Genomic DNA, 13,812 nt, shown 5'->3' on the forward strand with positions numbered 1-13,812 from the left:
AACGAGCCGAACACAAACACACTTTTTGAGCTCGAAATATAAACGAGTCGAACACGAGCTGAGCATGGATCGCTCGTGTTCGGCTCGTTTACATCCCTAAATGCAACGCCAGTAAAAGAATCAGGTGCAGAGTGGTCCCACGACTAGGGGAATTTTGCCCGGCTAAATCTCGCCGAACGACTATCCTTACCCATCAAACTTTGGATAAGAGTGATGAAATAGGCATTGCCGACTTGCCACTAACAAAATAACCACAACACAAATGAGGAGCCACAAAAAAATGAGGTAAGCGAAGTAGTTCAGAAGATAAAAAAGGGGGAAATTTTATTCATTCTAATTGAGAGATACAGAACACATCCAATCGACAAACATATTAGGTATGCCCTTTTACATCTTTTGACTGAGATGATAACTTCGAAAAAGCCAAGTCCCTACACGGGTCGCCAGGAGCTCAACTCTTTTAAACATTACTATCCGAGGAAAAAAAACCTTGCAACCACCATCAGGAGGACGAGAAGAAAGCTCAGCAGTGACGGCCAACGAGGGAAGAATACTACAAGTTCATCTCTCTAGGCAATGCATCGTCGAGCAAACGTGATCCTCCCTAGGAATATGTTGGACCCATGCTTCACCCAAGAACCATCACATCCGCCGCGAAGGGCGACCCACGACCAAAAATCTCGCGGGAAATCAGTCGGTCCTCTCCAAAAATTACGACTTCATTCCACTTTCTAGTCACTCGATCTCATTTCAGCCTCTTTTGCATCCATGGGCTTCTCTAATACGAAATAAAAGCAAATTGAAACTGAAGCAAAAAAGGTTGGGGGGCCCTCACCCGCCCGTCTCCCGCTCTCTTCTGAACTTCTCCCGCAATGAAGACCAGTAGGAGACAGAGAATGGAGAAACCGTTGTTGTTGAAGGTGTCATGTCCTACCCCTAGACCACTCAAGTTCAGGGACCTACAAACCTCTGAATATCCGATAGCAACGGTCGAACGAATGTATTGACCTCCCGGGAATGCGGCCTCACCTCCACCATTCCCCAAAGCCCACCACAGTCGCTGCGGGAAGGATCTCCTACCCAGTGTCCACCTTAGTTCCAATGACGTTCGACACCCGGCTTGGAGAAAATTTGTCCCTTCGACACACGACTCGAAGAAAAAAGAAACTAAAGAAGCGTGGGCCTCAGAGATCCATATGCACTCGTGGAAGAAAGATTGCCCCCGTTCATGACCAACGCAAGTAGGCTAATCTCACCAAATTTTCACAAAGCCATCACCCATAATGGGGAGGTAAGGACATGGAGAATTTCTTCCCCCTTTAAATAGCAGGATGAATCAGCAATAATAAATGGGACTCGTTTACTGAAACGCTCAAGGAGGGTCCGCGTAATGAGGACATCTCCGGACATTGATAAGACATCCCCACAATTGATTTTTTGAAAAAAGAAAAAAGATGTGACAACCAAATAGTCTTTAAAGCATCTCTTATCCAAAGAAGCATTAACTTCGTAGGACCATTCCTGACGCACAGGGAACTGAGCCTGACCAGGGATGTTTTCAAACCCTTGTCCAATATCGGGGAACATGGGTTGGCCCGAAAGGTGGCCAGCCGACTGTATCGCAAGGCGGTCCAAAAATATTCATCCCTTGGCAAAAACGCCCTCATAAGACCTGTGGGTCAGGGAGTCAGTGTTTTCCGCAAAGATCTAGGATCCCTTGAAAGTCCTAAGTGGATGCACTCCCCACAGGTGACGACAAGATGCGTACCTGGCAGGCGGTGAAGGGATAAAGCCTGGGGCAGGTCCCCGGAAGGCTATAAAAGAAGCTGCGGGAAATCCTAAAGACCCACACTATTGGTGAAGGCTACAAAAGAAGATGCAGGAAATCCTAAAGACCCACACGATTGGGCAAAGCCGGGGTACGTTCCCGGGAGGTCTAAGTGACCACACGAAAGGCCCAAAGCCCATTGGTTATAAGGGCCTTAACCGACAAGCCAATCGCCTGTAATACAAGGTCGATTGGCTCCGGCTTACGAACCAAGCGAAAAGCGGAACATCCCTCGGTCACGAACGATGCAAAGTTCAAACAAGGGTTGTCTATAGGGGTAGCCCTCTGTCTTCTAGCAACAAGATGCGCAAAAAGGACAATGAAGGCCTCTCCGAAAATCTTGGCGGCCACTCTCAGTTAGCAATAAGATCCACACCAAGAGGCAAGACCGGTCAGAACCAATGCCGTTCGATCGGACCATGCGTCACGAGCGACCGGAAGAAACAAATTTTAACGCTTGAAACATTGAAGACGGGTCTGCGTCCAAGAATCCATGGGTCAGCCCGAGAGTAAACACCTCTAAGGGTCAAATTCTCAAATAAAACAAGAAATTTTATAAGACTAAATAACAAAAGTAATCACAAAAGGCAAAAAGTTTCATTTCATTAATGTGTAATGAAGTGCAGGTTTTTTTTATGACACTAACAAACTTTGAGTATAAGAAAAAAACAAGCCTCTCAAAATCCATGATGATCTGATTCGATTTATCAGTCATAACACACCTCAGTTGTAAAAAGAGAAACTGACGACAAATGATCAAGACTTGGTTCGAGTCTATTTATAGAGCACACGTGACACAGAATCCTAAAGAAAATCATGTGTTCAATCAATTCACAAATTTATTGCTAATGATTGTTCAATAATTTTCCTGTCCTTATTGTAGTTGTTGCTATCAATGAGCAAAAAAAATCGGAGAACTAATATGTATACACCAAAAATATCGGCACGAATCTCAAAAAGAACGAATGACCAAAGTGGAAAAGCATCCTTTCAAGGTAAACAATCAACCGACGATTCAAGGCCGAGCATGCATGAGATCCATAACCGTTCTCTCCTTTCTGTAATTTTATAAAATACACTTCTATAATTACGGAGCAAAAAAGACGAATAAAGGAATCTCTCCTCGATTCTCCCTAGGAAAATTACATACTTATTCTACTCTCTCTCTCTCTTTCTTTCATTCACTCGGCTCTAACTCTCGGAGAGTGATTCACAAAGGACAAATTAGGATCCAACAACTATTAACACTTTTTTAAAAGTTAAATACAACTTCTCATGCATATGTTCAAAGCACCAAAGTGCTTATGTAAATATGAAAGTTTAGGTGTGAGATATGTAAATACATAAAAATTGTGTTAGGTATGTAAATTTCCCTCATGTTTAAATCTACCTAAAGCTCTATCATCCTTCCCACAAAGGAAAATTATATTTAAAAAAAAAAAAAAGCTTAAGACGCACCTTTTTGAATCCCATGTATTCTCAACACATGTCCATTTTGAAGGAGGCAGGAAATCCACAGGAATCCTTCTCCATTTGAAGCAATCATCACATTGGATCCATTGATCTTGTCCCCTAAATCAATAATGTCAGATAGTAAAACATTAATCCATTAAGAATTTGTTGGGTTCAGGTCCCCTAAAATTATAATGATAATTGAATGGAGTAATTATCCATGTTACAGTCGTTCAATCCACTTCGTATGACTGAAATTGATTCTAACAATACTATAGAAACATTTTGAGAAAAAAAAAAAGAGGAAATTTACATGCATGCCACACACCTTGGGGTCGCTAAATTACATTTTGAGAAATTTACATCACCTTGGTGTGGTTAAATTATGCTTGAGAAGGTTATTTCACTTTTAAAAAAATAGCGAGGGTCGTATTTTTCATGTTATGTTAAAGATTTTGAGTGGTATGCATGTAAATGTTTAGGTGTTAGATATGTAAATACATAAGAATTTTGTTCTTTTTTTACAATTATACCACCCAAATCTTTCATATCACATCATACTAGCACCATTTTATTTTTAAAAAAGAAAAATACACCCTTTCAAGCATAGTTAAGATGGTATGTACCTAAAAATTTAAGTGTAAGTGTTAGATATGTAAATACAAATGAAAAGAATGGTATCTCTGTAAATCTTCCAACTTTATTTCTATAAGTTATTTATGTCATGCCATAATCAAAAAGAATAATACTATAAAAAATACAAACTATACTCAACCAAAAAACATAAAATATGCATGAACATAGCACTAGACGGAGGGCCAAATTAAGAGTTTAGAAATACAAAAAAATGTTCATGCATGTGAATCATTTTTGCGGTTTCTAAATTTTAGCCCAGATAAAGATTTCCTTTCCTCACCCCGATGACGCCCGAGCTGTAAAAAAAGTTCTCTTTCCAAGAACGGGAGGTTCCTGCAGAGTAGAAATATGGATTAGATGTGAGAATGACCGATATAAGTAAAAGCAAAAAACATGAGCAGCCTTCATTGCACGTACTTCATGAACCCTATGATACATATTTGGGATAATCACATCCATAGCACCAGAAACGTTGTTATTCCTAAAAACTAGCACTAAGGTATTTTTGAACAATCGAACAGATGTATTTACATGTGCTATGACCGAATCATTGAGAAAAATGAAGAATATGGGTTGGGGTTTTATCATGAATTTTCATATTCGAGTGAGAATTTGAAAAACGAATGAGAGGGGGTGATACCAGAGGATAGCTCAAATCACAACGAAAATAATAATAATATTGTTTAATTCCAAAGATTACAAATAAAGACTTTCCTAACCAAAACAAACGATGCCTAAAATAGCAACACAATCATAAAGATACAACATATAGACTCCAATTAGGGTTACGGCAGCGGGTAGGGAAGTTGGCTGCAGCAGAGCAGCATGCTGGGAGGTGTTGGAGATGGACAGCGGCCTGCCAGAAGGGAGCTGGAGGAAGGCAGCCTGTTGGGATAGGGCAGGGGACGGTGGACAGCGACCTGGAAGAGGCCGGCGGGGATCTGGACAGCCCCTGAAACGTAGACAGCAACCTGGAAGATGTCGCCAGCAGTCGGGACAGCACCAAGCAGAATGGAAAGCAACAGGGAAGGTACGCGAAGGGATGGCAACCGCAGGATAGCTGCTGAAAGCGGCAAATAGCAGCAAGGAAGGGGATTGGGGCGCCCGGCGGGAGAAGATAGTTTGCGACTGCTAGAAGTGGGGTCGGGGAGGAGGGGGGGCTGCGGAAGAATATGTATCTTGTCGGGGTAGAGTTACTGCCGGAGCACAACCCGGACCCTTGGAGACGGTCACCACCTAGGACAAATTACAATCAGAACACCTTCTCGCCGTCGGATACAACCTCCGGCGATAAAGAACACCTCAAAGACAACATTCAGAAATTTACACTCATCAAAATCTGTCCTAACTTTAGCAAACAACATGTATAAATAAGAAGGGGTTAGTAGATAGATTAGGCAAATAGAAGTATAGGCAATAAATAAATGAAGGGTGATGGGAAAGGAAGGAATTTGAAATTATGATAGAAGTGGAAGGAGGCAGATAAAGTAGCGAATCAAATAGGAACGAGGGACACAAAGTTATTATAGCAGCTACAGTAACATATTCGCGGTACAACTACAATACCACGCCCATGGTACAGCTACAGTACCATGTCCATAGTAAGCTTCCGCTCCAGAGGGTGCTAGATTTGTAAATAGTGATGTTTCGGGTGCTATGCATGTAAAGAGCCCTACAATTTTTTATCATATTTTAAAGGAACTATTCTTAAAATGTCAAGAACAAGATTTGATCTCTTCTTCAGCTCAAGCAATTTATAGACACATGGAAGATGGTGTCCACCCGCAGCAAAATGGCAATAGTTGAGACTTTTTAAGGAAAAAATATGATAAAATGTCAAATCAATCTAGCGTCCTTTAAATTGCTAAGATTCATGTCTTAAAAAAAAATGGAAATTTACATAGGTAGCACACAATTCTTACGTATTTACATATCTCACACCTAAAATTTCATATTTAGATACAAAGCATTTTGGTGCTTTAATCCTATGCAAGAAAATGTGTATTTCACTTTTAAAAAGTGACAATAGTGCTATTTTTAAGATATTAAAATTTTGAGTGTTGTGTATGACTATGAAAGCTTAAACGTGCGAGACGTAAATACACAAGAATCGTCACCCCAAAAAAAACCCTCTCAAATGTAGTTGCCAAGAAGGATTAAAACCACAACTCGAGTACACAAACATATTAGATAATGAATAGTATAGAAAGTTTATAAAGCCACCCCAAATAAGAAAGCCAATGCTAATGATGCAGATGATGATTAAAATAAAAGCAGTATTTTCAAGCAATACTTCTAAATAATGAGAATTAAAAAGCGTAACAGAGTAGAGTTGGTCACTAAAAAGAAACTATAACTTGTTTCGTGGGCAAATCTCAGATATTCTTTAATATGTTTTATGGCTAGAAATACTAACTAGAAAGCTAAATTCTTTAAAAAATCAACACTAGAAACATTAAGTCCACATTTTTTTCTAAGGCTAGATAAAATCACTAGTCCTAACTGCTTGAAACTCTTACGCGTTTTTTTCAGGTATCCAAAGTATTTACATAAATAAGGGATCATAACATCGGGGTATTGTTCAGTGAAAGGATAAATTGAGCACCATTGTTGATGTACGACAATTCAATTAACAAGCAAAGATTCATTTAAGGACAAAAGTGTCAAAATGTTCCCCTACTTCTTTGCAGGAGATAAAGTGTTAATTTAGCCTAAGAAACTTTTAATATGAGTTGAATTAGCTCTCTGTGAGGACTATTTTAGCTTTCATTAGGAGTCTGGGAGGACTAATTTAGCATTTTTATAAATTATGGGACTAAAATGGCCCGATGTTAATAGTTAATAGTTAGAAGACTATTTTGACATTTCAATCAAAATTTACGAATAAAGCATAAGAAATTCATGGTCTGCCACACCGTACCTCATATTCCTCGAATTCCTGATCCTCAATTATGACAATGCTCGGTTGAACCGTGGGAGGAGGGCGTAACAAATCCTGCGCCTCCTCCCACGAAAGCTTAAGCTCCATGGCATCGTCGTTGTTCATAAGCAATCTCTTGCTTTTGGAACCGATGTTCCGACTTCTTCGCTTCTCCGGAGTCAGCGAAGACTGCAATAATCCCTCATTCGCCCAACTTCCATGCTTATCTGTCTTTACGCAACAGACCTCCTCGTCAGCACAAATGAAATTTTCAGAAAAATGGCTCAAATGGGGAGCTCGCGTTCCCTTCATTGACTGAAGAAGTCCAGAGTAACCACTTACTAGTAGGTTCATATTAAGACCGGAATAGAAGGTTTCACTTCCCAGGACCCCAGTTGCCAAAGCAGAAATTTGGGCTTCCTGTTTAAATTTTGAATGAAGTACGAAGTAAAAAAACATTCCCATACATATAAGGAAAATTTACATACATACCAATACATACCACAGAGTTCTTATATATTTATGTATCTATCACCCAAAGTTTTGATATTTATTTCACATTGGTGTCATTAACCTATGCATGAAAATGTATATCACTTTTAAAAAGATGGTGATGGGATATTTTTTATATGATGTTAAAGATTCGAGTGGTATACGAGTAAATATGAATGTTTAGGTATTAGATATGTAAATGCATAAGAATTGCATGATATGTATGTAACTGGCCCCCCAAAAAAATAAAAAAATTCAAGCCTTAACCTGCAGAGGGGCGGTATTAGTTGCCTTTCGAAAGCCCATTACAAGTTTCCCTTCAGGATCTATCCGGCTGAAAGTTACTGCACAGGAGAGGGCAGCAAGAAATCAATGTGTAAAATACATCATGATAAGAACTGTACAAAGTACCTGTATCTCCAGCCTGCAACTGCAATGACTGTATGCATGGAGTTACGCCCTCTAAAACATACATTCTGCTGTTGTTATTCGGCCAAAATCTAAACTGGAAATGCCACTCTTTTCCTTTAGCATCCTGAATCTTTAACGGAATGCCTTCAGGTTGCGAAATTGGAGGAAAATATGCCTGGATGAAACAATCATATATAAGAAACATAAATTTGAATAATCCCACATATTAAAGGGCCTTTTGGGATCATTTCTGTCTTTTTATTTTTATTTTATTTTTAAATTTTTTTATTTAAATCAAAGCAAGTTTGATTGGGACAGCCGCTTTTAAAAACACTCAAAATAACCTTTTAAGTATTTTGAGTATTTTTAAAAATAAGTTAATTTATTTTTACAAATAAAAAATAAAAATGTATAAAAATTATACCAACCAAATATATTTTTAAAAAATAAAAATAATAATAAAACAAAAACAAAAATGAAGATTCGCATACATACCGCTTAATTCCTAATGTATATAAATCTAAAACCTATACTTCAGTTTTTACACGTCATCTTACCTATGCATGAAAAAGGTGAATTTTACTTTTTAAAAGTTAAAAGGGTGGTATTGTTGATTTGAAATGACAGATTTGGGTGGCATTAATGTAAAAAAGTAATGTTAAGTAACGTTTAGGTATTATATATGTAAATATATAGGAATTAGGTGATATGTATGTAAATGCCCTCAAACGGAAAACAAAAGTTATGCTGAAGGGGCCAAACAAGGCCAAAAAGAAATGCAACCTGAATACATAACAAATAAAAGATTTTATCAGCCAAGTAATGATTAAAGTAGAATGAAAACATAGATTTTAATTCCATCCTTTTAAACATTGAAATGTTGCAGCCCAATAATTCAGTAGAGGGACAAGGTGACATGATTCTTAAGCAACTAATAGAAATTTCAGGAATTACCAACCCATTAAACACAAGACAGAACCAAGGATAAAGGATTTTTAGAAGATAAAAAAGTTCTAAGTTGAACCAATTACCTCTGCACAAGCCTTGGGGAGAACTAAACGACCAATCCGGCCAGCATCACTCGCACTTAGGACCTTCTCAAAAAGCGGGACAATAGTGGAGTTCGAACTTAAACAGTAAATAGTTAAGAATATCATAGCTTCAACAATACAAAAAAATATATATGCTCTTAATTTTCACATGATTAAAAACATGTAAAAGTTACATACATACCCCCACACAATTCTTATGTATTTACATATCTAACACCCAAAGCTTGATTTTTAAACTTATAACACCATGTTGTCATAAACTTATGCATGAAAACGAGTGCTTAATATTTAAAAAGATAGTAAAGGTGGCATTTTTATGTGGTGTTAAAGAATCAAGTGGTATGCATGTAAATATGAATGTTTAGGTGTTAGATATGTAAATACATATAAATTGTGTGCTATGTAAATGCCCCAAAAATATTTTAAGAATAAAAATAAACATAAGATATGAAGTTGGTAATAGGATACTCTCCGGATATTTGTTGCAACTCTTGATCGGTGATCCGTGGCCAATAACGTGGAAGCAACTGATTCCTTCCTCTTGTTTCCGCAGGCGGCCGTGCAACACGCATTTGCGGAACCATCTCCTTCGACGCATCTAAAGCGAGCTTTGGCAGCTTCGGCAAAACATGTCGAGCCCTTTGAACGTTCTGGAATGTGGTTAAAATCTTTCCTTGATCCCTTCCATCATCAATGATGGCTTGATGAGACATCGCGATTTCCCGGGTGCCAGCATTGGAACATGCTTCCAAAATGTTGCTCGTGTTAGCGCCACCCAAGCTCATGCTAAGACGAGCATCTGCAAACGGATTACTTAAATAATCTTTTAAATCATATTTAGAATCACTTTTGTGGCCTTTACCCATGCAATCAGAACGTCCTAAATCTCCTCTATGAAGCGAAATTTGCTCTTGCTTAACACGATTGAAACAACCATTTGTGTTTTCTCTCGGTGTTAGAAGCATGGTGTTGTACCCATTGACATCCATGTTTCTACCTAAATGCATGAGATTGCATTTCATAGTTGCGTCATCGGTGATAATACGGTTGGACGAGATAATTTGGAGTTCAGCAGATTTATTGATGGGCGATGAATCGAACTCGTTCGTCTTTTCATCCACAGAACACTTGGCAGATAAGGCAAGAACTCTTTGAGAGGGCGGAGGCAACAAATCTTGGACGGATTCAGCTGGTATCTATGTTAAAACCCAGTGAATTGTTAGATTAAGAGCAGGCAAAAATATCAAATAAACTAAAATCACCAAGCCGTTGCTTATATGTGGATATTACATAAACCAAAACAAGAAATTAGGGAGTTTAAAATTTTATTAAAAAGTAGAATTTTTGGAGCGCTTCAAGTAAAAAAAATCTATCGATGTTGGATGAAGAGCATTAAAATTTTCTGGCAACTCCTAGATGCACATGACTGAGACCAAAAGATACAAGTGGTAGTTGACAGTCCAACAAAACTATAGAGATGGCGGAAATTGAAAAATTAAGTGCTTTCATTTAAATTTGAGTAGTCAGCATAGTGATGAAATAAAGTCTATATTAGATGTCAATTTTTTTTCCTAAATATCTAAGATTAAAATGAAAACAGGAAAAAGGAATTTCATGTGTATTTTGGGGCTGTTTGTTACTTCCTATTTATCCAACCATGGCTATCAATTGTTGATGGCTTACTGAGCGCCAATAAATGATGAATTAGCTTGTATTTACGCATCAAACTAATGTCAGAACCGTCCTTTAATGTGATAACATAATTTACATTTATATAATATTTCTTATATTTTCACATCTACTTTAAATTAATGTCGTGCCATGGAGTTATTTGTCATTATGGCCCTCTTTAAAAACAACTAATTTGAAGTCTAGAATAGTTTGGGGAATCATCACATAATTTCATGCCATTTCCGCCATTCCTAGCATAAATAATAAGAAACATTTTTGCCCATTAGCAACACTCCAGACTCTCCTCATTGTTAAGAGAGCTTTATATTTGGTATTTCAAGTCAAATTTCAAGAAGGAAGATTGGATTATAGAAAAGACATTGCCCAAAGATTCCGTCCTCATTTTGTGAGGACTTTATATCTGGGGTCTCTGTCCCGATAACAGGAGAGAACATACAATTAAGGTTAGTCATTAAACAATGAATATTCAGCAATACAGAAGCAGTAGACTTAAGGTTTGAGTTATAAAATTTATCACCTTGAGGTTAAAATGGATGGCGAGAGAAATGATCAAGAACTCGATCAAGATCCATGGTTGCATCGTCCCAATTCGTTTTGATCCCGATCTACTTAGTCATAGGAGGTAGTCGAGCCAACATGACTAAAGGATCCTTATCAAAAGCCATGAGTTGTGTCGTTCAAGAGATCTTTATAGATCTTGAGGAAAACTGTCTAAGGAGATAAATTTAAGTCGACTTTAACCGATAGAAAGCAGTGCCATTCAAATGTATTTGTTACATGGGTGCATAGCCTAAGGGTAATTTAGTCTTTTGTACACCTAAGGGAAATTTAGTTTTTGTACGCCTACGGGCAAGTTAATCTTTGTACGCCTACGGCCAAGTTAGTCTTTTATTATTATTATTATTATTATTATTATTATTATTATTATTATTGAGTATAAAGACTTATTATGTTTAGGGTTGGGTTTATGCATGAGAATATGGTTGTGACTCTTAGATTTAGGGTTTATGAGAGATTTTCTGCCTCTTAAATTGTAGGAATTGGGAAAGATCGCCTACCTCTAGAAATGTAGATACTTATGTTCGTGAGAGTTGTTAGTGTTGCATTGCTTTGATTCTTGTGTCAGATCACATTGTTACCCTATGGTTCACAATTCAAAGGGTAGAAAGCCATTCGAAAACATATGAGCTACGGTAGCAACCGCAACATAATGTTGAGTATTGTGGAGCTTAGTCCGCTTCTCCTTTGGCGGTTTCTGCATCTATGGCAGTTATTTGAATTTTTTAATTCTTTATATTCTTTCCTTTGTAAAGCCTTGTTATGCGCCTTTCCTTCAGAATCTCGCTTCTCCCGATTTCACAATAAAAGGACCCTGCCTTCCTGTTTATCGATAGAAAGCATTCACCTCTTGCAACATAAACCGAGGGAGAAGGCTTGCGAGCGACTGCAATCAAGGAAGAGAACTAGAAGCTAGCGACGGCTAAAGCAGTTCCGGGTAGAAGGCTTGAGGGTTGCAGCAAATCTGATGAAGAAGGAGAGATTGACAAGTGGAGTTGAGTTCTTATAATCGAAGTGATGTGTAATTCTTCAAGCAATAAAATTCTCCACAACTCTGTGGATGCAGGCAATTTGTCGAACCACGTAAATTTGTATCTTGTGTGTGTAATTTTCTCATTTCATATTTTTCTCGTTACTGTCATCGTTTTTTCACAACACATAATAGTTTCATTCGACATTAACAACCCGGTCAGACTTCTCTAATCATAACTACTAATTTTGAGAAGCATTTGGGTCAAACCATACAAATAGAGGACTTGAATCACATCCTTACTGGCATGAGATTACTTTCAATGTGAATATTTTAATATACTCAATATAACGTTAGCTATTTGTGAGCTTAAATCAATTAAAAGTTTGCTAACCCCTTAACTTTGTTTAAAATCTTTTAAGTGATTACATTTACCTTGAATGCATTGATTTAATTGCTTTGAGAATTGTGGCTTGAAAATCTTGATTTAATTTTAAAAGTTAACCACTCCAATTGAAATTTTCGATCAACACAACCATCATCGGGGAATCTTAGCATTCGAAATATTTATGTTGAAGTTAATTTAAAATTCGTTAATTTAATATTTTCAATATTTAGCCCTGTCAACTCTAGTCCTAATAAGGAGAATTATACTAAATGATTTGGACTTACAAATTTTATTTGGACATTATTAAAATTACTAGACTCGTCGACTTCAATCCTTGCGAAGAGAATCGGATTAGTTAGATGGGACTTGCAACCTTACCCTATAAACAAGGCGTCCTGATTGAGAGCGTGAGTAGCTTGATTATCTTGGATTTGATTTTTAAAACATAAGGGTTTAACAGATTTTTAGAAATAATTTGGCATGCTTCTAAAAAAAAGAACTATTTAAGTTAACTTTGACCTTAAACGGCATACCATTCTCAAATCGTATAAATTTAAACGCTAATTAATTCTGTGGAGCACATGCGACCGTATTGATATTAATTTTGAGCTAACTGACCAAAGAAAAATACGTTGAGATTTTCATACCTTTTTTATACTGTTTTTAATGATATTGCACTTTAAAGAAAGGCGTTTTTGATGTTTTTTTGCAGGAATGATGAATTAGGGTCAATGGAGCAAAAAGATGCAAAAAGGAGCGTATTTGGAGCAAAAAGGACCAAAATGTGGAGAATTGCACTAGGGCGTCGACGACTCCATCGAGGCCGCCGACGGCGAGCTTTTCCCGATGCTACAGGACAAATTCTCCAAAAGGGCGAAAGGTCGCCGACGGCACCATCGAGGCCGCCGACGGCAGGATCGACGGTCTCTCAACAGATGCACTGAATGTGGATGGAGGGGTGCGTAAGAAACTCTTGGGAAAACTCATCCACATCTTTAAAGAGAACATTTTAGCCAAAAATATGGAGACTTTTGGAGTCCTGGAAGTTAGAAATGATCCATTAATGCGTAGAAAGCTTGCTATAGCGTATAACTGTGAGGAATTCTTCAAGAAATTGTAAGAGCGGAGAGAAAGTGAGAAATTTTTTCCTCCTTACTACTTCGAAGAGGAATTCTGTGTGTTGTAAAGAAAGGAAAAGATTCAGAGGAACTTCGATGAGTGTTCTTGGGGAGAAATTTAGAGATAAGTTATTTACTTATTATAGTTTGTATGGCTTTGATTTTATATATGAATTCCAAGTTGTGTTGTGCTTTCCCCATGAGTTCTGAGTTTTCTCTGTCTTTCTCCTTGTTTCGAGATTTGTGAAATGGTGATTTGAATTGGTGAAGCCATGAAAATGTTTAAGAAATTGTG

The 13,812-nt window shown here is 37.7% G+C and overlaps 1 protein-coding gene across 3 annotated transcripts in view; it reads right to left on the minus strand.

Moving 5' to 3' along the window:
- Positions 1–13,812, minus strand: part of LOC110022449 (B3 domain-containing protein Os07g0679700) — a 31,718-nt gene that overhangs the window by 5,488 nt on the left and 12,418 nt on the right. Inside the window, exons 4-11 of one of the 3 annotated variants that reach the window (XM_020721402.1) lie at positions 9,260–9,987; positions 8,771–8,867; positions 7,740–7,914; positions 7,596–7,672; positions 7,179–7,256; positions 6,837–7,067; positions 4,197–4,249; positions 3,287–3,400 (exon numbers count right to left, since the gene is read on the minus strand). In XM_020721402.1, coding sequence (XP_020577061.1) covers positions 3,287–3,400; positions 4,197–4,249; positions 6,837–7,067; positions 7,179–7,256; positions 7,596–7,672; positions 7,740–7,914; positions 8,771–8,867; positions 9,260–9,987 — 1,553 coding nt within the window. Of the gene's footprint in view, positions 1–3,286; positions 3,401–4,196; positions 4,250–6,836; positions 7,257–7,595; positions 7,673–7,739; positions 7,915–8,770; positions 8,868–9,259; positions 9,988–13,812 lie in introns of all 3 variants that reach the window. The other 2 variants (XM_020721401.1, XM_020721400.1) reach the window with 2 other exon arrangements.

The sequence above is a fragment of the Phalaenopsis equestris genome, unplaced genomic scaffold (genome assembly GCF_001263595.1).
Source record: "Phalaenopsis equestris unplaced genomic scaffold, ASM126359v1 Scaffold000191, whole genome shotgun sequence".
Lineage (NCBI taxonomy): Eukaryota > Viridiplantae > Streptophyta > Magnoliopsida > Asparagales > Orchidaceae > Phalaenopsis > Phalaenopsis equestris.